General features: G+C 34.0%; 1 protein-coding gene across 4 annotated transcripts in view; it reads left to right on the forward strand.

Moving 5' to 3' along the window:
- CNTLN (centlein) overlaps window positions 1–26227 on the forward strand; it is a gene marked incomplete at its 5' end in the record, with an annotated part of 329914 nt that overhangs the window by 192366 nt on the left and 111321 nt on the right. For all 4 annotated transcript variants that reach the window (XM_082656525.1, XM_082656528.1, XM_082656526.1 and 1 more), the window contains 2 exons: window positions 11642–11742; window positions 23545–23636. In XM_082656525.1, coding sequence (XP_082512651.1) covers window positions 11642–11742; window positions 23545–23636 — 193 coding nt within the window. The remainder of the gene's footprint in view (window positions 1–11641; window positions 11743–23544; window positions 23637–26227) is intronic.

Consider the following 26227-nt stretch of genomic DNA (forward strand, 5'->3'; position numbering starts at 1 on the left):
GTTACTGCTGTGTGACAGGCATTCTGCTAAGTGAATGAAATGAGAACATCAGACAAACTTCCTACTCTCAGGGAGTTTTCTTGGGAACGTTCTAATGAAATATAATGTTAAAAATTAAACTAGAAATATCATGATGAAACAATAAGAAAGGAAACATGTCTTTTTATTCATTGAAGTTTGTTTACTGATGACAGAATTTTTTTTTATTTATATATAGTACATTTTAGCATACAGTTTTTTGAGTTGTAGCACGTATAGTGTTATAGATATATTACATATATCTATAACATGCACAATAGATTCAAGTAACTATTACCACAATGAGGATACAAACTAGTTCCATCATCTCAAAAAATGTCCTTGTCCTACCCACTTGTAGTCACATCCTCCCACCATCCCTAGAACCTGGCAACCACTGATTTGTTCTTCCTCCCTATAGCTTTGCCTTTTTTCAGAATGTTATATGCATGGAATCATATAAGCTGTAACTTTTTGAGACTGGCTTCTTTCACTTGGCATAATGCCTTCGAGATTCATTCATGTCGGTTTGTCCAGTTCGTTCCTTTTTCTGCTAGATGGTATTCCATTGTATAGATGTACCACAGTTTGTCTGTCTGTCTCCTGAAGAATTTTTGGGTCTTTTCTAGTTTTTCGCAACTATGTATAGTTTTTTGGTATACATAGTTTTTTTTTTTTTTTCCCTGCGCCACGTGTCCCAGGAGATCCTAGTTCCCCGACCAGGGATTGAACCCGCGGCCCCTGTGTTGGAAGTAGGGAGTCTTAACCACTGGACTGCCAAGGAAGTCCTATACATAGATTTTTGTGTGAACATAACTTTTTAATTCTTTAAGGTAGATACCCAGGAGTAGAACTGCTGTGTGTATGGTCAACGTATGTATAACTCTGTAAGAAACTGTCAAACTGTTTTCCAGAGTGGCTATACCATTCTTATTCCTACCAGGAATTCATATGAGCCAGTTGCTCCACATTCTTGTCAACACTTGGTGTTGCCATTTTTTTTAAGACCATTCCCGTAAGTGTGTATTGGTATTCTATTGTAATATTAATTTGCATTTCACTAATGGCTCATGGTAATGATCTTTTCACGTGCTTATTTGCCGTCTTTATATCTTCTTTTACGAGTGTCTCTTCAACTCTTTAGCTCATTTTTAAAAGATTGATTGGTTATTAAACTAATTAAACAATACTTGTTCTTTATATATTCTGTATGCAAGAACTTAATCAAATATATGATTTGAAAATATTTACTCCCAGTCTGTAGATTGCCTTTTCATTCCCTGAACAATGTCTTTTGCATGACAAAATTTTAATTTTGATAAAGTCCAACTTACCAATTTTTTTCTTTTATGGATTATGGCTTTGATGTCATACCTAATAACTATTTTTCTGACCTGACGTCACAAGTATTTAGCCTATGTTTTCTTCTAAAGAGTTTTATATTTAGCTCTATGATCCATTTTTTAGCTAATTTTTGTATAAGGTGTGGGTTATAGGTTAAAGTTCATTTTTTACAAAGATATATGCCCAATTGTATCAACATCAGTTTTGAGAAGACTATTCCTTCTCCAATAAATTGCCTTTGTAACTGCCAAATATCAGCTGACTATATTTCTGCCGGTCTATTTCAAGACTCTTTATTTTATTCCATTAATATGAATTCCTAAACTTTTGTGAACCCCATACTGTCTTGATTTCTGTAGCTCTCTAATAAGTCTTGAACTCAGTGCGAGTCAAATAGCTTTATTGTTTTTCAAATTGTTTTAGCTTTTCTCATCGCTTTGCTTTTCCATAAAAGTTTTACCTATAAAAATAGGTTTAAAAATAGCAATAACTACCAAAATCTTGTGGGAATTTTGACTGGAATTGTGCTAAATCTATAGATTAATTTGGCGAGAATTGACATATTAACCATGTTGAGTCCTCTATTCTATGAATACTTAATTTGTTGAGATTTTCTTTTATCAGTGTTTTGTAGTTTTAGCATGCAGATTCTGTATGTCTAATACTGTTGTTAGATTTGTACAAAAGTATTTAATTTTTGGAGCTATTACAAATGATATTATAAACTTTAGTTTTAGCTTCTACTTGTACATTGCTAGTGTATAGAAATAATTTACATTTTTACATGCTGACATACCTTGCATTATTGATATGTTACAGCTAAGTCTACTATGTTATTATTTATATTTTCTGTTTGTTTCCTCTGTTTCTCTTGTCCTCTCTTCCTGTGTGTTACTTGAACATTTTTTTAGAATTGGTTTTTATTTATCTATAAGGTTTTGGATTATATCTCTTTGAATAAGTTTTTGTTTTTTGGGTTTTTTTTAGTGTTTGCTCTCAGTATTTTACACACATAACTTATTATACTTTATTGGTGTCAACATTTTACCACTTCAGGAATGTAGCAATCTTACTTCTATCTGTGTGCTTTTACCTTCCTCCCTTTATAATATGTTGTCTTAACTTTTGTCTCTAAATACATAGAGAAACCTATTAGTTGATGTTACAATTTTTGCTTCAGCTGTCAAATATTATTTTAAAACTTCAAAGGAAGGGTAGCCTATTATATATTTTTCTTTTCCCAAGTTTTCTTCTTTTATCATTTTCTTTCTGTTTGAAGAGCTTCTCTTTAGACCTTCTTTTAAGGTAGGCAACAAATTCTCTAACTTTTCCTTTATCTAAAATGTTTTCACTTCACCTTCATTCGTAAAGGATATTTTCACTGGATAGAGAATTTTAGGTTGGCAGTTTTTTTCTTTGGCACTTGAAGGATGTACCACTTCTTTCTGGCCTCCGTGGTTTCTGATGACAAATACACTGTTATTTGAATCATTGCTCCCTTAAAAGTAATACATCATTCTCTCTAACTGCTTTCAAGAATTTTTCCTGTGTCTTTACTTTTTAAAAGTTTCATTTTGACATGTCTTGGCATGAATTTCTTTGGGTTTACTCTTCTGTGAATTCTCTAAGTTCCTTGAATCTCTAGGTATGTGCCTTTTGTCAAATTTGGGAAATTTTGGTCATTATTTTTTCAACTACTTCTTTCAGCCCCACATTCTATTTCTTCTACTCTGGGACTCAATTGACATAAATGTTAGATCTTTTAGTATTGTCCTACAGGTCCCTGCGGCTTTGTTCATTTTATTTTTCAGACTATTTTATCTCTGTTGTTCAAATTGGGTAATTTTTATTATTCTATCTTCAAGTTCGCTGATTCTTTCCTCTTTTGTCTATCACCTCTGCTATTTAGCCCATGCAATGAAGTTATTTTGTTTTGTTTTGTTTTTTGGTTATTGTGATTCTTAATTCTAAAATTCCCACTTGATTCTTCTTTATTTCTCTTATTTATTTGCTGAGACTTTCTGTTTTTTTCAAGATCATTCATAACCATTCATTGGAGCATTTTAATCATGGCTACTCTAAAATCCTTATCAAGTAATTCTGACTTGTGTGTTATCTTGGTGGTATCATTTCTTAGTTATGGTTTCTCAATCAAGTTGAGATTTTCTTTGTTCTTGGTATGATAAGTGATTTTCAGTAGTCTCTTGGACATTGGAGTATTATGCTTTGAGACTCTGGATCTTATTTAAATCTTTTACTTAGCAGATCTCTGATGACATCATGCCTGAGGGAGAGGGTCACGTTATTGCTGCCTGGAAGAGGTGGGAGTCTTAGCTCCTAACTTGACCTCTGCTGACATTACATTGAAGCGGGTGTGAAGGAGTGTCTCATTACCACTTGATGGGCATGGGAGTCCAGGCTTCTCACTTGGCCTTCATTGTTAGAGAGAGCAAGGCTGTTTTTTTTTTTTTTTTCCGTACGCGGGCCTCTCACTGTTGTGGCCTCTCCCATTGTGGAGCACAGGCTCCGGACGCACAGGCCCAGCCGCCATGGCTCACGGGCCCAGCCGCTCCACGGCATGCGGGATCCTCCCGGACAGGGGCACAAACCCGTGTCCCCTGCATCGGCAGGCGGACTCTCAACCACTGCGCCACCAGGGAAGCCCAAGGCTGTTTTTTTGTTTTTCTTCCTCTAGTGGTATATGGCTAGAGTAGGGGTGGTTATTGTCAATAAAATTTCTGTCCTGTTAGTCTGTCTGTCCCTTTCCTGGTTCTTTGGCTTGAGAGAGCAGACTTTCCCTGAGACATTTTGTTTGTGTCTGTTGGCGTTTCTGGGTCATGAGTTTCTCCAGTACTTAGTTTCAGATATTTATGAGCAAAGAAGAAAGCCAGGGAACTTATCACTGTGAGTTGTTTTTCTTGTGCTGTTCCTCTACTCCTAAGGTCCCTATCCTATTCTTCTTCTTTTCTTTGCCTTTCAGAGTCTTCTTGCATTTGTTTTATGTACAGATCTTCCTCAGCTATTGCTGATGTTCTGTCCCAATAAACCCATAATAAGTTTAAAATATCATAAGTTAAAAATACATTTAATATACCTAACCTACCTGACATCATATCTTAGCCTAGCTTACCTTGAATGTGTCAGAACACTTACATCTGCCTACAGTTGAGCAAAATCATCTCACACAGAGCCTATTTTATAATAAAGGGTTAAATATCTCATATAATTTACTGACTAGTGTACTGCAAGTGGAAAACAAAATGGTTGTATGGGTGGAGAATGGTTGTAAGTTGTAAATGGCTGTTTACTTTCATGATTTCATGGCTAGCTGGGAGCTGCGGCTCTCTGCAGGTGCTGAGCATCATGCAGGAGTATTGCACAGCATATCACTAGCCCAGGAAAAGATCAAAATTCTAAGTACAGTTTTTACTGAATGCATATTGTTTTTGCACCATTGTGAAGTTGAAAAGTCATTGTCAAACCATTGTAAGTCAGGGACCTCCTGTATTGTGTTCAGGGTTTTTATATTTAATTAATGGAAAGAATAGGGATAAATACGTCTACCCCCTGTCAGCAACAAGAAGTTTCAGCTGTTTTTTCTATAGACCAGGCACTCTTATTTTTGTGGCATACAGCAGGATCTAGTTTAATAATACTCAGTCCTGATGTTTAAGGAGTAAGATTTATCCCTATTTATACAGTAATAGCTATCTTTAAAATATAAGGCTAGAAAACATTAAAAGAAGATGTCTACTAAAACTACTTTTAAGACAAATTTGAATAGTACTTCTAAGACCAATCTTAAAAATTGAGTTAATTTTTCAAGACCCTGATAAAAAATTCTGTGGCAACTGTAAATCCAATCCATTCGTAAAAGTTGAGTTAACTTTTCAAAATCCTAATAAAAAAAATTGTGTGGCAACTCCAAATCAGGTTTTAAAATATAATTTAAAATGACACTACCACTGACCTATATTACAGGTGTTTTTACCACTGAGTATGGTCAGAGTTATTTGTTGGGGCTGTAGTTTGGAAATCTGAGGGCTTGAGAAATTTGCATGGAATATAGTTCCTATAATAATTCATTTAGATTTATAAAATACATCTACTTATTATATCATAATGATATCTTAAAAGACTAAGAACTTATTAAGGTATGAACTAATAAATTGGCTGGTTCCTTCGATATTTATCTAACAAATACTCATATCTTCATTTATTTATGCATTCAATATTTAAACAATATAATTTAGAACTAGGCACTAAGCTAGGAACTGAATACGCAATGTTGTACTGAAGAGTACTAATTTCAGACTCTAACGAGGTTTATTCTAGGGGCAGCTGCCGTGTGCTGATGAGGTGAAACCACTCTTTGGTATGCTAGATAGAAAGAGGCAAGGAAAGCTTTCAGAAATGCCGGTAGGCTCATAGCTTTTTCACTTAGTTGAGGATGTTGCCTTACTGACACCAAGTTAGATTTATTAACCAACAAAGTCATATTAACATGCTGCTAAATAAAAACATTAGTATATAAGTATTTGTGTACATTATTTCTGAGTAGTGATATAAAACTATAAAAGGGGCTCACGTGCCACAGGGTATTAAGCTTTTATTATACAGCAAATCCAGCTTGTCTATGATAGGAACCCTAGAAGTCAAGGGAAGGTGTGCAGACATTCACTGTATGTTTTCTGTATCCTTGGCTAAATAAATCAGGAGCTTGCTGTAGGTGGGGTAGTTTTGGTCTTTTAATACTAATCTGTAGTCTGTATAAAATGCTGCAGCTAGGCACTCTGCTAGACACCGGTACACAAAGAGAAATAATATGCCACCCTTTTTGTCAGGATCTCACAGCTTAGCAGGGAAAACAAGCAAATTATGATAAGAACTTTTAATAAGGGAATAGTATTGGCATAAAACAGGGAAAATGGCATTATGATTTGTCCATTTGCTCAAACCAGAAACCTAGGGGATTATAATTGATTTACTCTTCTATCTGACCTCCTTATAACAGTCCATACCAAATCTTAATGATTCCACATCACAAATATTTCTAACTTCTGTATGGAAATGCAAAATATTTGCAAAGAATTACTGATATTTTTCCTAGTTGATGCTGAGTAGTGAACTTGTCGATGAAGGTAGTTAGAGTTGGGGGTCAATTATAAAGGAGTTTAGAATTTGTGATTAAAAACTTGTTTTATAGATATAGGGAATTTTACTCTCTAAATAATAACTAAAGTCTTTATTTCAGTGATCTTTTGATCATTGTTTTTAATGATGAAAACTAAACAAGCTGTAGATCAATGGCATAACGCAGGATGGAGTACTTTTGTCTCTCTTAGGTTTAATATTAAATATATGTAGGTTGTAATTTCACAGAATATTTTATAAAATTCAATAACAATTTCTTGAGGAGTTAAAATCAAAGTATCATGGTAGGAAATTTTGGCTATTTTTTTCTTCTGCAAAGCAACTCCCTGTCTTCCTAAGCAAGAATATTTTTTTTTCTGTATGTAGAAATGAAGATTTTAGGAACTGCATTTCTCTAACATGATTTGGAAATAAAATTCCTAGCCAAAAAATGTCTGCTAATCATAACATATTTTGAAAACAAATGTATTTTTGGATAACCATTAACAATGTACAAATTACATATTAGTTTTATTTTAAAGCATACAATTCAGTGGCATTTATTAGTACATTTAACATGCTGTACAGTGGGTTCTTTCCATTTTTTCCTCTTCTTTCTCTTTCCTTCCCTTCCATCTGGCTAAAATATAGAAATGGTTTGTACTTTTGTTTTCTGTATAATCAACCTAAATCATGGAAGATATAATATATTTTTATTGCAGTAAAATATACAAAACGTAAAAATTTACCATTGTAACCATTTTTAGGTATAAAGTTCAGTGCCATTAAATACACTCACATTGTTGTACTGCCATCACTGCCATCCATCTTCAGAACTTTTTTTATCTTCTCAAATTGTAACTCTGTACCAATTAAATAATAACTCCCCATTCCCCCTTCCCTCAGCACCTCTTTCTTTTTTCTGTCTCTATGAATTTGCCTATTCTAAGTATCTCAGATTAGTGGAGTCATTTTTCTTTTTGTGTCTGGTTTATTTCATTTGTGATAATATCTTTAAGGTTTTCCATGTTGTAGCTTGTGTCAGAATTTCTTTTCTTTTTAAGTCTGAGTAATATTACTCTGTATGTATATACCATGTTTTGTTTATCGATTCATCTGTTGATAGATATTTGGGTTGTTTCTACCTTTTGGTAGACTATAGTAATATTTTTGTTGTATTTTCATTGTATTTTGCTGAACAGTTAACAAGATTGTTAGTTAAGAAAAAATATCATTTTATATTTATTGATAGACATTTCACTGAAGTAAATGGCAAGTATATTTTTGAGTTTTATTTTCTAACTCCAGAGATTAATTTTTGATGTTGATACCTTAAATGTTTTTCATACATATGAGATCATATACATATGGTAGTTATTTTTTGAGGTCATATGTCTTAGTCCATTTGGTCTACTATAACAAAATAACACAGACTGAGTAGCTTATAAACAACAGAAATTAATTTCTCACAGTTCTGGAGGCTGGAAGTCTGAGACCAGGATGCCAGCATGGGCTGGTGAGGGTCTTCCTCCAGGTTGCAGACTTCTTGTCTTATCCTCACACTATAGAGGGGTGAGGGAACTCTCTGGGCTTTCACTACTAATCCCATTCATGAGGGCCCCACTCTCATGACCTAAGCACCTCCCCAAAGCCCCACATCCTAGTACCATCATCTTTGGCATATCCTTTACCAGAGCCTTTTTTATCCCTATTCATTAGAATGATCCTTTTGGGTTCTTTGTTGAGTAGCCCTGGTGGTCAACAAGATTCTTCTTTCTAGCTGGTGAGAGTTCAAATGTCTCCCAGTCCATAAGAGCTCTGGGAATAGTTCTGTTTATAGCTCTGGTTGTTCTCTGCTTGCCTTAGTGAGTTTCAACAAAATATTCAGCCACAGACTCAAATGAGTTCTTATGCAGATTTCTGCAGTTCCTTCTTTTTGTAGCTTCCTTCTCTCTGAGTACAGTGCTTTACAAATTCCAAACATTTCAGCTTTCCCAAACTCCAGTCTCTTTTTCTTCAACTCAGTGAAGACCCCCTCTCCCTACATCATGATCTGGCAAGTGCCTCCTGGCCGAAATCTGAACTATCCTTAGGGCTCTTTGTTGGTTTCCTTTCTCTCAGGGATCACGGCTCTTTGTAGCCTATTGACCAGCTTCTGAATACAGTCATCTCATATAATTTGTCCAGTAAGAAGTAGATTTTGAATTGTGGTTCCCATACCAAACAGAGTATCAGAAACGCCATAATAAATGGGTAATGAATGAGAGTCAGTAAGCAGCCAGTGTCCACCCTGTATGGGGGTGCTTGAGCACTGACTCTTTGGAAGTCAGCCACTTTCCCAACACCCATCTAGATGTGGTTTGTTGGTGCCTGGGTTGACTCAAGAACAAGGTGGTCCCTAATGTTTACAAATGCATCATAGTAAATGTAGGGACTGTGTGAATTCTTCCTAAAAAAAGCCAAACTGTAAGCATGGAATACCTCTAAAGAAGCATGAAGTAACGTTTCTAACAACTGTAGCCCTGTGTTCCACTGGATTAGTGATCTGAGAGCCAAGGAAAACTAAGTTGAGATGAGCTACATCTGCTTTTTCTTCGTGGGGCCATCTTGCTACATTATGTTCTATGTTCTTAGCAAAACAAAGCAAAACCCTAATTTAGACTTAATCACTTTGTAGATGGGTATGTATGTGTGTATGTATGTGTACCCTTCCCATCAATCTGTAACCTAAGTTGCAAATGTATAAGATCCCAATTTATAAACTCTTTATATGTGTGTATTTATGTTTATTTGAACAAGAATATAATTATATGTATCAAACTGTAAACATCAATTTTTTCAAGAAGTAAACTACTTGTTTTGTTTTTTTACTTTATGTACCTTTTTATTTGAATTATTATAAGAATTGTATTTATTATTTTGTTGAGTACATAAAAGTTTAGAACTGTTATATCTTCCTGGTAAATCATTTGTTTGACTATTATGTAATGACCATATTTATCCTTAATATTTTTTTTTCTTAGTGTATATTTTATTTTTCATTGTGATTACATTTTTAATTTCTTTTTTTGTCCTCTTCTGGTTTGTAAATTTTTGATGTGTTTTCCATTCTTTAAATGTTTTTTCTTGAAATTTTAACATGGATCATTTATTGACCGTCTGAAGTTTGTCAGTCTACCTCTGTTCTCCTTTAACAATACAAAGATCTTAAAATGCTTTAACTCTGATCCTTTCCTTCACCTAACATCATTTTGTTGTTCAGAATTTTAGTTCTACCTTCACTTAGGTATTATGATTGCTTTGCTTAATAAATATTTGCTTACTTCCATGTACACATTTACACGTCTTTCATCATCATTCCCTATTTTGTTTCATACATTGCTTTTGAGTTTGTTTTCTTCCTAAAAATCTATTCTTTAATAGTTCTTTCATCTAGGATCTATGAATAGTAAACCATGGAATGTGTAAAACATTACTTATTTTCCATCTGACTTTTCTTGTGATATCAGAAGTCTACTGCCATTCCTGAGTTCTTTGTTAGTTGATTTTTTTCTCAGTCTTTTGATTTTAGAGTTGTCTCCTTTTCTTTGGTGTCCTTCAGTATGGTGTCCTTCAGAAGTTTCAGTATGTTTCTAGTGTGAATATAGTTTTATTAATTCTGTTTTCAATTTTTGATACTCTCTTAATCTGTTAATTAATCTTTTTCATCGGTTCTCAACTTTCAGTCATTGTATGTTTTCTCCCCATTTTCTTAATTCTCCCCATTTTCTTAATATTGTTTTCTCCCCATTTTCTTAATTCTCTCTTTGAATTATTTCTACTAGATGCTTTCTGGCCTTCTCATTCCAACACACTTTATATATAGTTACTATTTCTTTCTGTTTGTTTCTTTGTGTTGTCTTTAATTTTACAAATTTTCATTAGCTTTGTCTGTGTGCTATTTAACCCATCCACTGAGTTTTAAATTTCAATTATTATGTTGCTATTACTACCTTTAGTTGTTTTATTTATTAGCATTTCTAGATATAGTATTTGGTTCTTTTTCTTATTTGTCTTCTCTTGTATCATAAACCCCTGTTCTTTTTAATATATGTTTATCACCTCTTTTTCCTTTTTATCACCATTTTAAAAACTCTAATTTTGTAAGAACTCATTTTGAATTATTCTATTATTTTTTTTCCTTGCTGTACATTCTCCCACTTTGAATGGGGTGATATTTAGACTGTCATTCATGGCTTTGAGCGTATTCATATTTATTCTTCTCTGCAAACCTGACTTCCTTGAGAATTATTTTCTGTGGTGGTTTTCCTCCTGTCCATTCTCTCAGTTGTAGACACCTCTCTTCAGTGGATGATTGTGTCTGCCTGAACTCTCCAGTGTACATGGGCATAAACCAGTTTTTACATTGCTGTCATTTCTTCAGTTCTCTGCAAATGTATAATGGCTCAATTTTGAAACCAGTAATATAGACTTAGGATCCTAATCTCACATGGTTGACTCTGTCTTGCTCTCAGACTAGGGCAAGAAGCCTCTTTTTAATGGAACTTCAACCAGATGAGCCCAGATATTCAGGTATTCATTCAGCAAAATTTTGTCTCCCAGCTTTCTGCAGTTAGTCCAGTTTTGTCTCTCAGCCCTGAAGGGCCTTGGATATAAACTTTCATCTCCACTCGGGTCTCAAGGTCTGAAGTCTCCATGGGCAGTATTTGATCCAGGTCTCTTGTCATGGTAGCTCAATTCCATTTTACTAGTGAGGGTTTTTTGTCTTTACTTGGCATCTAGAGATTTACTCTCTTGGCTTGCAGTGATATATATTAACAATTTTATTATTTTACATAGCGTATCTGTTAGAAAATGATCTGGTAACTCGATAGATGATTTTTTTAATTATACAGTTTATGTTTTACCTATTTAGCATGTTTATTTAGACAAAGTTAAAAATTAGTCGAAACATTTTACCTTCCAGATGCTCATTAAAATTCAATTTTAATTGTTAGGATTTGTTAATATTAATATACTCTAGCTTTTATTTTACTACTGTCTAATTCATGTATTTTTAAAATATTTTTGCCGCTTTTATATGTTTGCTATATTATTCCTTAACTTACACAATTAAAATACTTGTTTATTGTGTTAATTTTCATAGGATGACTCTTCAAGAAGAATTGGATAAACTTAAGGTACATATGTCTGTTGATAAAGCAACAATACAAGAATTGAATACATTTATGGCAGAGAGAAGAGAAGGTAATTTTTTGTGAGGATAAATGTTTAATGTAAGCAGTTTAAAATTATCCAGTTCTTTATGTTTTACTTTCATTTTCTTCTAAGACTCTCACCCTGTCCCCCCTCTTTCCACTGCTTTACTCATTCATATCTCATTAACATTTTCACCTTTCATGAGAAAATCAAATAGAACACTTAAAAGTCAGCTTTATAATTTATTAAAAATTTTAAAGAAATATTTGATAAGGAGAAAATATTCATTTTTACTATTCATTGACAAAGTTTTACTAGGTGTGTTTGTCCAAAGTTTTATAGGTAATATAGAGTTATTGATAATATAGAGGTAGTTAACTATCAATAATTCATTTATATTTTTATATGACATTACACTTTTCTGGAAGTCATTTAGTTCTCACCTGGAATCACAATCTTAGAGGTAGAAGGAAACTTGGAGATCTGCAAATCTGAAACCTGCCTGACCCCTAGCCTGAGAGTGTTGAGTAAAAGGGGATGTATCTGTTTCAATTACAAGATTATTCCTTTGTTAAAATCAGGATTACTATAGTTACAATATGACTTCAGTCCATCCTCAGATACCTCATTAAAAAAAGTAAATAAGGTTGATATGATAGAATTTCTTCTTATTTGACCTTGCTACAGCTTAATTGTTACCACTGTGCTTTTTAGGTGTTGACAATTTATACTTAATAATTCAATTAATAATTTATACTTAATAATTTGTATGTAATATTTAAATTTTTATATATCACTCATCTGGAAGTTGTCCCAATTACTTTGTTGTTCCAGTTGCTCTTATTTAGTTTACTAGTGAACTTGTCAAGGCCAGTATTTGAATCCTTCTATTTTACACTATTGATTTATATCATATTTTATGCTACTCCTTCATTGAGTTCTTTTTTTTTCCATAGATCAAGGCAATGATCATTAATGACTACTAAGACCATTGGGTGAAAAGCTGATGGGGCCTTTTTTTTTTATTATTCTTTTTTCTTTTTACCTTTTGACTCCCTTCACCCATTTCTTTTATCACCTCTGGCCACTACCAATCTGTTCTCTGTGTTTCTGAGCTTTTTTCTTTGTTTCTTTGTTTGTTTAGATTCCACATATGAAAGGCATCATATGGTATTTGTTTTTCTCTCTCTGACTTATTTCATTTATCATAATGTCTGTGAGGCCCATCCATGTTGTCACAAATGGCAAGATGTCATTATTTTTTATGGCTGAATAATATCCATTGTGTATATGTATATATGTGTCACAATTTCTTTATCCTATCATCCATCAATGGACACCTAGGTTATTTCCATATCTTGACTACTGTAAATAATGCTGCAGTGAACATTGGGGTGCATATATCTTTTCACGTTAGTGTTTTCATTTTCTTTGGATAAATACCCAGAAATTGCTGGATCATATGGTAGTTCTATTTTTATCTTTTTGAGGAACCTCCATGTTGTTTTACAAAGTGGATGCACCCATTTACATTCCCACCGATAGTGCACAAGGGTTCTCTTTTCTCTGCATTCTCACCAAGATTTGTTACTTCTTGTCTTTTTGACAACAGCCATTCTAAAAGGTATGAGATGATATCTCAGTGTGGTTTTGATTTGTAGTTCCCTCATGATTAATGATGTTGAGCATCTTTTCACATATCTGTTAGCCATCTGTACAGGCATATCTAGGAGATTCTGCGGAGTTTTTTTCCAGACCACCACAATAAAGCGAATATTGCTATAAAGTGAGTCACGTGATTTTATTGGTTTCCCAGGGCACATAAAAATTATATTTACACTATATCGTAGTTTGTTAAGTGTGCAATAGCATTATGTCTAAAAAATGAATGTACCTACCTTAATTAAAAAATACTTCATTGCTAAAAAATGCTAACCATCATCTGAGTTTTCAGTGGGTCATAGTCTTTTTTGCTGGAGGAGGGTTTGAAATATTAGGAGAATTACCAAAATGTGACACAGAGACACAAAATGACCAAATGCTGTTGGAAATGGCACCAACAGACTTGGTTGACAGAGGGTTGCCACAAACACTCAATTAGTAGAAAAACACAATATCTGCAAAGAACAGTAAAGCAAAGTACAATAAAACAAGTTAGACCTGTATGTCTTCTTTGGAAAAATGTCCATTTAGATCTTCTGCCCACTTTTAAATTGAATTGTTTGTTTTTTTGTTATTGCATTATATGAGTTTTTAAAATACATTTGGATATTGGCCCATTATCAGATATATGATTTGCAAATAGTTTCTCCCATTCAGTAGGTTGCTTTTTTATTTTGTTTATGGTCTCCTTTGCTGTGCAGAAGATGTTTAGTATGATGTAGTCCAACTTATTCATTTTTACTATTGTTGCTTTTGCTTTTGATGTCAGATTCAAAAAATCATCCCCAAGATCTAGGTCAAGGAGCTTACTGCCTCTGTTTTCTTCTGGGAATTTTAGGGTTTCAGATCTTATGTTCAAGCCTTTAATACATTTTGAGTGAATTTTTGTATATGGTATAAGATAGTAGTCCAGTTTCATTCTTTTGCTTGTGGCTATCCAGTTTTCCCAACACCATTTAATGAAGAGACTGTCCTTTCCCTATTGTATATTCTTGCCTCCTTTGTTGTAAATTAATTGACCATATAAGCTTGTTTTTATATCTGGGCTCTATTCTGTTCCATTGATGTATGCGCCTATTTTATGCCAGTACTATACTGTTTTAAATATTAGCTTTGTAATATAGTTTGAAATCAGGGCGTACGTGATGCCTCCAACTTTTCTTCTTTCTCACATTGCTTTGACTATTTGGGGTACTTTGTGGTTCCATCAGATTTTAGGGTTATTTGAATTTGTGTTTTCTTTTGAAAAATGCCATTGGAATTTTAATAAGGATTGCATTGAATCTGTAGTTTGCTTTGGGTTGTATAGACATTTTAACAATATTGGTTCTTTCAATCAATGAGCATGAAATATCTTTCCATTTATTTTTGTCTTCTTCAGTTTCTTTCATTAATGTCTTTTAGTTTTCAATACACAGGTCTTTCACCTCCTTGGTTAAATTTATTCCTAGGGATTGTTTTCTTAATTTTTCTCTGATAGTTCATTGTGAGTATAAAGAAATAGAACAGCTTTTTGTATATTGATTTTGTATCCTGCAAATTTACTGAATTTGTTAGTTCTTACAGTTATTAGCAGTTCTGACAGTTTTTGATGGAGTCATTAGGGTTTTCAATATCATGTCATCTGCAAATAGTGACAGTTTTAGTTCTTCCTTTCCAGTTGGATGCCTTTTATTTATTTTTCTTGCTTAAGTGGCTGGCTAGGACTTCCAATACTATGTTGAATAAAAGTGGTGAGAATGGGCATTTTATCTTGTTCCCGATCTTAGAGGAAAAGCTTCCAGCTTTTCACCACTGAGTATGATATTAGCTGTGGGCTTGTCATATATGGCCCTCATTATGTAGAGATAGATTCCCTCTGTACCCAGTTTGTTGAGGGTTTTAACCATGAAAGGATGTTGAATATAGTCAAAAGATATTCCTACATCTGTTGAGATGATCATATGATTTTTATCCTTCTTTTTGTAATGTGGTGTATCACATTGACTGATTTACAGATGTTAACCCATCCTTGCATTGCTGGAATAAATCCCACTTGATCTTAGCGTATGGTCCTTGTAGTGTATTGTTGAATTTTGTTTACTGATATTTTTTTGAGGACATTATATCTATATTCATCAGGGATATTGACCTATAATTTTCTTTTCTTGTGGTGTACTTTTCTGGTGTTGGTATCAGGATAATACTGGCCTTGTGAATTGAGCTTGGAAAAGCTCCCTCCTCTTATATATTTTGGAAGAGTTTGAGAAGAATTGGTATTAATTCTTCCTTAAATATTTGGCAGAATTCATTAATGAAGCCGTCTGGATCTGATTTTTGTTTGCTGGGAGGTTTTTGATTACTGATTCAATCTCCTTATCTGTTATAAATCTATTCAGAGCTGGTTCTTTAAAAAGATAAATAATGTTGACAAGCCTTTAGCTATACTTACCAAGAAAAAAAGAGAGAGAACTCAAATAAAATTAAAAAAATGAAACAGGAGATGTTACACCTGATACCACAGAAATACAAAGAATCATAGGAAAATACTTTTAACAAATATATTCCAACAAATTCCACAACCTAGAAGAAATGGATAAATTCCTAGAAACATACCACCTACCAAGACTGAATCATGATGGAATAGAAAATCTGAACAGAACAATTACTGTATGTCTGTCTGTTTCTCCCATTAGGTCTCTTAATATTTGCTTTCTATATTTAGGTGCTCCTATGTTGGGTGTGTGAATATTTACAAATGTTACATCCTCTTGTTGGACTGACCTCTTCATCGTTATATAATACCCATCTTTGTCTCTTCTGACAGTCTTGTCATCTATTTTGCCTGATGTAAGTGTAGCTACTCCAGCTTTCTTCCGGTCTCCATTTGCATGGAATATCTTTTTCAATCCTTTTGTGTTCAGTCTGTGTGTGTCTTTAAATCTAAAGTGCGTCTTTTGTAGGCAGTATATAGATGGGTCTTGGTTTTTTATTCATCCAGCTACTCTGTGTCTTTTGTTTGGAGAATTTAGTGCATTTACAGGTAAAATAATTGTTGACAGGTATATACGTATTGCTTTTTTGTTCATTGTTTACTGGCTGTTTTTGTAGTTCCACCCGCTTCCTTTATTCTTCTCCTACTCTCTTCCTTTTTGTTTTGATGACATTCTTTAGTGGTATAAATATACTTATATTCCTGTCTATCTTTTTTTTTTTTTTTTTTGCGGTACGCTGGCCTCTCACTGTTGTGGCCTCTCCCATTGCGGAGCACAGGCTCCGGATACGCAGGCTCAGCGGCCATAGCTCACGGGCCTAGCTGCTCCGCAGCATGTGGGATCCTCCCGGACCGGGGCACGAACCCGTGTCCCCTGCATCGGCAGGCGGACTCTCAACCACTGCGCCACCAGGGAAGCCCCCTGTCTGTTTATCTTTTATGTGTTTTTTGTAGGTTTTTGCTTTGTGGTTACTAGGAGACTTACATATAACATCTTATAACTGTGACGTAAATTGACAGAAACTTAAGTTTTTAAAAAAATTTTATTTTATATTGGAATACAGTTGATTTACAATGTTGTGTTAGTTTCAGGTGTACAGCAAAGTGATTCAGTTATACATATGCATATATCCATTTTTTTCAGATTCTTTTCCCATATAGGTTATTACATAATATTGAGTAGAGTTCCTTGTGCTATAACACTAGGTCCTTGTTGATTATCTGTTTTATATATAGTACTGTGTAAATGTTAATCTCAAACTCCTAATTTATCACCCCCCACCTTTTCCCTTTGGTAACCATAAGTTTGTTTTTGAAGTCTGTGATTCTGTTTCTGTTATGTAAATAAGTTCATTAGTATGATTTTTTTACAGTCCACATATAAGTAATATGATATTTGTCTTTCTCTGTCTGACTTACTTTACTTAATATGATAATCTCTAGGTCCATCCGTGTTGCTGCAAATGGCATTACTTCATTCTTTTTTATGGCCGAGTAATATTCCACTGTATTTATGTACCACATCTTCTTTGTCCATTCCTCTGTTGATGGACATTTAGGTTGCTTCCATGTCTTGGCTATTGTACATAGGCTGCAGTGAACATTGGGGTGCATGTTCTTTTTTTTTCTGGTTTATCCCACTTTAAATAATATTAAGATTAATTAGGAACTTCAGGTGGTTTCAGCCTAATCCCTCTATTATTAAATTCCCAATCAATGTTTCATTTACTGGTTTTAGCATCCATTGGTTATTGTTATCAAAATTCATTATTTCATTTGGGGTTGCAACACAGCAATTTTCTGATTTTAGCATTTTTTGTGCACTTTTTATCTGGAATTCTATGAAGAAGAATATGGATAACTATTTGGTTATCCTGAAATACAGTTTGTACAGGAAAGGCAAGAAAAATCTTGATTACACCTCTTTACCAATTTTCATTTGGTGACCTAGCATCCTTCAAAGGTGATCAATGAGTTGGTGGCTTTTGTTAGTGTTAGAAACTCAGAACTTCTGTTGATATATTTAAAGATTTTTTAATCCATTGAAGGCATTATTCTTTTTGATATTCAGATTGTTTCATCTTAGGTCAGTGGGAGCCTTCATAGTATATTTTGTTTTGTGTATTTTTATTTATTCTGGATTATTCTTTTTGTAAAGTTTTTATTGGAGTATAGTTGATTTACAATGTTGTGTTTCAAGTATACAGCAAAGTGAATCATTTATACATATACATATATCCACTCTTTTTTAGATTCTTTTCCCATATAGGCCATTACAGCGTATTGAGTAGAGTTCCCTGTGCTATACAGTAGGTCCTTACTAGTTATCTATTTCATATATAGTAGCGTGTATATGTCAATTCCAATCTCCCAATTTATCCTTCCCCCACCTTTCCCCCCAGAACCATAAGATTGTTTTCTACATATGTGACTCTATTTCTGTTTTGTAAATAAGTCCATTTGTGTCTTTTTTTTAGATTCCACATATAAGTGATATCATATATTATTTGTCTTTCTCTGTCTGACTTACTTCATAAAGTATGACAGTCTCTGGGTCCACCAATGTTGCTGCAAATGGCGTTATTTCGTTCCTTTTATGGCTGAGTAATATTCCATTGTATATATGTACCACATCTTCTTTATTCACTCATCTGTTGATGGACATTTAGGTTGCTTCTGTGTTCTGGCTATTGTTAATAGTGCTGCAGTGAACATTGGGGTGCATGTATCTTTTCGAATTATGGTTTTCTCTGGATATATGCTCAGGAGTGGGATTGCTGGATCATATAGCAGTTCTACTTTTGGTTTTTTAAGGAAACTCCATACTTTTCTCCATAGTGGTTGTACCAATTTGCATTTCCACCAACAGTGTAGGAGGGTTCCCTTTTCTCCACACCCTCTCCAGCATTTATTGTTCGTAGACTTTTTGATGATGGCCATTCTGACCAGTGTGAGGTGATACCTCATTGTAGTTTTGATTTGCATTTCTCTAATAATTAGTGATGTTGAGCATCTTTTCATGTGCTTTTTTGGCCATGTGTATGTTTTCTTTGGAGAAGTGTCTATTTAGGTCTTCTGCCCATTTTTGGATTGGGTTGTTTTTTTGATATTGAGTTGCATGATCTGTTTTTATATTTTAGAGATTAATCCCTTGTTGGATGCTTCATTTGCAAATATTTTCTCCCATTCTGTGGGTTGTCTTTTCATTTTGTTTATGGTTTCCTTTGCTGTGAAAAAGCTTTTAGGTTTAATTATGTCCCATTTGTTTATTTCTGGTTTTATTTTCATTACTCTAGGAGGTAGATCTGAATAGATATTGCTGTGATTTATGTAACAGTGTGTTCTGCCTATGTTTTCCTCAAAGAGTTTTAAGTATTCAGTCTTAAATTTAAGTCTTTTATCCATTTTGAGTTTATTTTTGTGTATTATGATGTTAGAGAATGTCCTAACTTCATTCTTTTACATGCAGCTTCACAGTTTTCCCAGCACCACTTAGTGAAGAGACTGTTTTTTCTCCATTGTATATTCTTGCCTCCTTTGTTGTAGATTACTTGACCATAGGTGCATGGGTTTATTTCTGGGCTTTCTATCTGGTTCCATTGATCTATGTTTCTGTTTTTGTGCCAGTACCATACTGTTTAGATGGCTGTAGCTTTGTAGTATAGTCTGAGGTCAGGGAGCTTGATTCTTCTAGCTCTCTTTTTCTTTCTCAGGATGGCTTTGGCTATCTGGGGTCTTTTGTGTTTCCATACAAATTTAAAATATTTTGTTCTAGTTCTGTGAAAAGTGTCATTGATAATTTGATAGGGATGGCATTGAATCTATAGATTGCCTTGGGTAGTATAGTCATTTTGATGATGTTGATTCTTCCAATCCAAGAACATGGTATATCTTTACATCTGTTTGTGTCATCTTTGATTTATTTCATCAGTGTTCTATAGTTTTCTGAGTACAAGTCTTTTGCCTTCTTAGGTAATTTTATACCTAGGTACTTTATTCTTTTTGATGTGATGGTAAAAGGGATTGTTTCCTTAATTCTCCTCTCTGATCTTTCATTATTAGTGTATAGAAATGCAAGAGATTTCTGTGTATTAATTTTGCACCCTGCAACTTTTGTTGGTGTCTCCAACAACATTTTTATATCCAGCTTGTGTTAAGTAGAAGTGAAATATAAAGGAAAATAGATTTATGGGGAACCTTGTGCAAAGAGGCTTGTTATGAATAACAGAAGATAATCCTCTCACCTCTATCACTTATGAAATTCCAAGGACTTTAGAAGCTTTGTGTGGGGAGCCAGGGAAAAAGACCAAATATATATTTCTTACTGTATGTTATGGCAAGTACCCTCTAAAGTAATATATTCACTTTTCCTAAAAGTGAAGAAAAAATAGTAATATTGATGCCAAAAACTCGGCCTCTGTGCCCTGGTGCCCAATTGAATCTCAGAGACAGAGTTTTGGGTGAAGTAGGAAAGAGTAGCTCTATTGCTTTGCCAGGCAAAGGGGGACACAGTGGGCTCCTGCCTTTGAAAACTGTGTGTCCCAACCTGGGAGGATTTGGTGAGGAGTTTTACAGCAATAGTTCAGGGGTGAGTTTGCCGATAAGATTAGGGTGTGTGCAGGGCCTGCACTCTTTTAATCTGGTCTCAGGCCATCTCTTGATGAGCTTCTATGGTTCCTTTAATCTGGCCTCAGCTGGTCTTCTCTGGAAGGAAGAATGCTAACATCTTCCGTTTGTTGGGGGTTTTAGTTCTGTAAAGAGCTCAAAGGTACTGTTGTGTGTATCCCTTGAGGTGAAACCAGGACCTGCCTCAAGGCTGCACTATTGTTTCTTGGCTGCTCCTGCCTTGTCTCTGCAGCCCCTCCCTTCCATGATTAGCAACTGTTTGAATCTGCCCTTTGGGACTCAGGGAAGGTCATGGAGGCTGGAGTCTGTTCTCTACAAACAAGGAACGGGTGGACACAGAAAGGCTTTCATACCCAGGAGCCTCCACAGGGTCCTGCTCGGTTTCAGTATTTTTTAGGAAATTGCCAATACACAAGATACCTATTCTCCTTTCTTTATATCCCAAGTTGATACAATCACAAACAGACCTTTAAGATAGTGTAGGAAGCATCATATTAAGATGAGTAAAAATATAATTGTAGGGGAGGAATAAGAATTTTCCTTCTACCCTTCTTAGCTGAAACCCCTATAATAAAAGACAGATTAGCAAGAGGAAACCAGAAATTTATTAATGTTTATACCTCATGGTATACACATGGAAGAAACCCAGGGAAGAGTGAGTACTCAAAGAGGTGGCTTTAGAATTCAGGATTACATACTGTCTTAATAGGGAGAGAGGAGGAGGGATGTAGGCCTCTTAGGGGAGAGTAAATGATTTTAGAAAAGATGAATGGGCCCATAGAAGACTAGCTGAGAGGAATGATAGTTTGTAGTAAAGCTTGTCTGGGTATAGTGTGGACTTCTAGTTTCCTCTCCTGTGATAAGAGTTAATCTTCTCTGGTTGATGAAACTTTAGGGGAGTGGGTAATAACACTCAAGTTCCTTCTGGAGGGTCTTCTGGCAGATAAGGGGAGTTCAGAGAAAGCCTCTACCTGCATTTGCAGCTTTTGAAGTTCCTACTGCTGAAAATAATCAATATACCAAAGTGGCATATATTAGGCTGGCATATTCTGCAATCCCTTATAATGATAACAGATTTTTAATATTAATTTGTTAAAATAGCTAAAAGAGAATCTAAAAGAAGGAGAAAAAGTTGCAGAAGAACTTACATTAATTTATAATGTAATCCAGGAGAATTAAGGGGACCAAAAACACATAGGCGATAGAGAAAAATGTTTAAACAACTATGAGCAAGCAAAGTTAAAAGTTAAAAAGAAAAAGTGGGGAGAGAAGAAACTCCTGAGAAAGAATATAAATCAGAACGAATTTGTATAGTGGTAAAAATAAAGTAAAGCATTTAAATCCACAATTTTTAAAATAAATTTCCAGTAAGGATAAGCATATTCTCACACATCCACCAAAGGACAAAAATAGAACTGTATATTTCTAACTAGGTCCTCTTGGTTCACTTCCCAAATCCTGAGATCCTTGAAGGGGAAGGGAATCAAGGGGCAGAGAGTTGGGTCTTTGTTCCTCTCCATGGCCTGGGCCTAGCTGCCATGTATTCTTTGTAAAACCTGTGAAGGTGAGAAACAAAGTTTTCAACAGAAAACCACAAGTGAACATGGTCTTCCAGTCCACCAGGGAATCTTGCACACACCTAGGAGCACAAAAGCAGCAATCAAATTCATTTTTAAATCAGTCTTCAACATTTATATTGTTGGAGTTATTTAGCTACTTTTAGCACTCTACAGTCTTTGAATATAGAACTATTTTCTTATTTTTAAGTGTAAATATTTTACTTAGAACTATAGCAGATATTTAAATGACTAGAACAGATGAATTGTATTTGCATATTATTTCTATATTGCTGAAAGAGTTTTGTAAATGAATTCAGCACCATGGTGTTAAGGGACTAGAGAAAGAAACTCGGGAACCAACAGATTATCATCAAGATAAAGGTACACATTCCCCGGGTGGCAAATTCTACCTATTCTAGCTTTTATTATCCTTAGGATAGTGTTCTATTTATTTCAGGAGTACAGAAGTTTTAATTGGATATGTCATGTTTCAAAGACAAAAGAAATGCCTAATTCACTCTAACAAACTTGTTAGTCACTGTTTATACCAAGAGGATTTCTACTCTACAGAGAGTAATATTGTTTTCTTTTTTCTTTGTTGATAAATCAAAGTTTCATACTGACCTACAGCAGCCAAGCATACTTTAAAGCAAAATCATCTCAGACTAACACAGATATGTATCCTTTTAGCTTTATGCATTCTTTTTGCCCCCTTTTTGATTCTTTGAGAAATGTGTATTTCAAAAATAATTCAGTAAGAAAATGTTAAATTTGTCACCATAATTTATCTTCTAAGAAAAAAATATTTATAGGTTTTAATGTATTTCAATTCTAATAATATTAACTGAAGTTTTATGATTTTTTTTCCTTTAATGTTGTTATGTTGCTTATACAGTTTTGCTTGTTCGAAGGGGTTTTATTAGTCAAATGCCTGGGTAGTGTAGGAATGATTTGTAGGAACAACTTTACCCATTACCTGGGTTTCTATTTGTTATAAAGTCACTTTTTCTGGAAATGTGATTTTTATGCTTTACTCTGCCCAGTGCATGATCTTTTACTTTAAAGAAAGGTGGTGGTAGGGGGTGTTACAGTTTCAGTCTACCCTAATTCTGTTACTGTTTGCTTTGTTCAGCAATCACTCTGATCCTCCTGGCAGGGAACAAGATCCAGAGAACAAAACTAGTAGTGACTGTGTAGATAAAAAGGCAGTGAATTCTGCTTTTAAGGCAAAGGGGAATGGTCTACAAAAGAATGAAGATGGGAATAAAAATACAGCATTGTTAACCTGCAGATCTGTTATACCTTTGAAAATCTTACGCTGCAAAAAAGAAAGGGACACTATAAAGATACATAATTGTGAGACTGAAAATCTTGAAAAAGGTCACCATTCAGTTACTGGCCAAATACTTGACAATAAAATAGACTACGTTATTCATAGTTGAGAAACCATACACCCCTTTTTCTTAAAATGACAGAACAGTGTTTCAGGAGCATATGAGGTACCATAATATATTATTTATTCTCTGCCAGAAGAACTCTTTAGATACGGTGAAGATGATGGGGTCAAGAAGAGTACTCCAGAGAAGAATCGGAAAGAAATGTCGGAGCAGACATTGCAGAAGGTAGTCTAATCTTTACGATATTGAACTGAGCAAGTTAAATCTGAATTTTAACATAAAGGATTATATTTTAAAACGAGGTCTCATGAACTTAAACCTTGGGTGAATCCTTAATTTAAATTCAAAATCATTGGCTTACAAAAATGGGGTTAAAAAAATCAATGTTAGTGAAGTAAATGTGGAAACACTCATGCTTGTGTTGACATAGGTTTAAAATATTTTCAAAGATAAAAAGAATGATAACAATAGAAAGTATAAAAATTTACCCTCTATGTGTTTATTAGGTATAACTTAACTATTTTACTTTCTCTGTTACATTTCAAAACGCATACAGATGTACAATATTTGAACTAAAAAAAAAGCATAGTTTTAGCTTTATGCAGTAAAATGGTAATATGTTTATAATTTTAATTTTAAACTTGAAAATTATACATGTCTCATCTCATTTTAGATAAAAATTTATGCCCATATGATTTGGTATAGCTCTCCCTGTTTTAATAGAACCACTCTGTATAAACCCTATACTCACTTTACAACATGGCTATCTTCAATAGTAAAATGTTGTTTAAAAATCTTAACATTTATCTTTACAACTTTGTACTTAATTTACATTTTTGTATATAAATAACATTGGCATCAGTTTCAGTTAAGTGGGCTTGGTTTTATTTTAATACTTTTTGTTATTGTTATAAAGGAAATATTCTTAGAAAAAGCTGGAAGTTTACAGATATATAGACAAAAATATTAATGTAGCTACTTACATTTTGTATGTCTGTGAATTGATTCGTAGGAAATCTAGTGATATACAGCAGATGATATGATTCCTTATACTCCTAACACTTGCCATATGCTCAGGTAACACAGGCCATCATCTCATTATTACTGAATGACACATATCAGTTTCATATTATAACATAAAGAACAAGAAATGCTCATGTTCATTATCTTAAGATAAAATAAGTAATTGAAATAATGTATATACTGCCAGCTAGAACGTGATACAGTTTATAACAATTTATCTTTTTTGTTTCAGAACACTATTCTTTTTTGCCAGGTTTTGTATAATTTTTATTTCTGTGGGTATATTGTACTACACTACTACTTACTACGTTAGGGTAGAAACCTAGAGAAGTTTATTATTTCATTCCAACTGCCATAAATGATGTGGAGGAGGAAAGGAATTTTTCCTCTATTCTTTTAGGTTCTCAGATGAGATATCCCCGGTAATAAAAAGACAGATTAACAGGAAAAAACAAACAGAAGTTTAACAACAGGCATACCTCCTGTACACATAGGAGATGCCCAGGAAAACTGAAGTAACACCCTGAAATGGTCCAAGCCGTCACCTTATACACCTTCCTCAGCTAAAGACAAGAAAAGATGTCAGGGCTGGGCAGTCAGTTACTACTCAGTTTTCAGAGCCTCTCCTTGTGTCTGCCGTTTCTTAAAAACAACCAGCTCAAGATAAGACATATGTCAAAGAGACATTTTGGGGTGGCAAAATTCTGCTCCCCTTCATTGACTACTACCATAGTAGATCCAGAAAGCCATTTTAAGTCTTAAAAGCCAACAGAAATTGTTTTCATTGGACCATGTGTCAAATTAATGTACTAATTTGTCACTGTTTTTTTAAATATTAACCTAATGCAATTGTATGAGTCATGATTTAACCCCTTTAGTTGAGTTCCCTTATTTTAGAAGGATATATATGAAATTCATTCAAAATGGGTTTAAAAGACAGTAAAAACATGAAAACAATATTTATATAATACATAGTAGAAATGAAACATATAAGTAGATCCTTTTTAAAATAATGTCTTAACATTTCACTCTGTTAAGGGATAAGTTGTGTCCCCCACCCAAATTCTTACGTCAAAGTCCTAATCCCCTGTATCTCAGAATGTGACTATATTTGAAGATGGAGGTCTTTAAAATTTTAATTAAGTTAAAATGAGGTTATTAGGGTTGAAGCCACCCAGTCTGTGTACTTTGTTATGGCAGCTCTAACAAAGTAATACACAAACTTTAAAAAGTCAGGTGTTTTATTTCAGTTTTGAAAGGAGCCATCTTTTTGGTAAATTAAATGCTCAGTACTGGACTTGAGATGATCTAATACCACACAAACCAAATGCCTTTAACACTTCCTCAGACTTTCATTTTCAAATATATATTGAAATTTTCCTTTCTGTTTTTGGAGAGGTGAAATCAGTTTGACAATTTTTTGAGAGTATACCTTGAATAACACTTTAATATGTGCTATGGACTTTCCCTTATCAAATTCTTTAGAAGTAGTATCTCTCTTGTCCTCCATTTTAAACTTAAATGCAAATAATTTTGACCAGTTCTTATGTTTAAACATAGATTCACATTAGGCAGTTAACAGACTTTAAATATTTTAAACATAACAGACCTTAAAAAGGTACTCTTCCACTGGTATCTAAAATTTTCATGAGTTGTACCCAATCTTAAAATAAAAAAATGCCAATTTCCAAAACTGAAATCTCAAATTTAAGATGTTTGTTACATTTCTTCATTATGTTATATTTTAATCAAAAGTATAAAGTTGAGGGGCTTCCCTCGTGGTGCAGTGGTTG

This window comes from Grampus griseus (genome assembly GCF_964374135.1).
Source record: "Grampus griseus genome assembly, chromosome: 6".
Taxonomy (NCBI): Eukaryota; Metazoa; Chordata; class Mammalia; order Artiodactyla; family Delphinidae; genus Grampus; species Grampus griseus.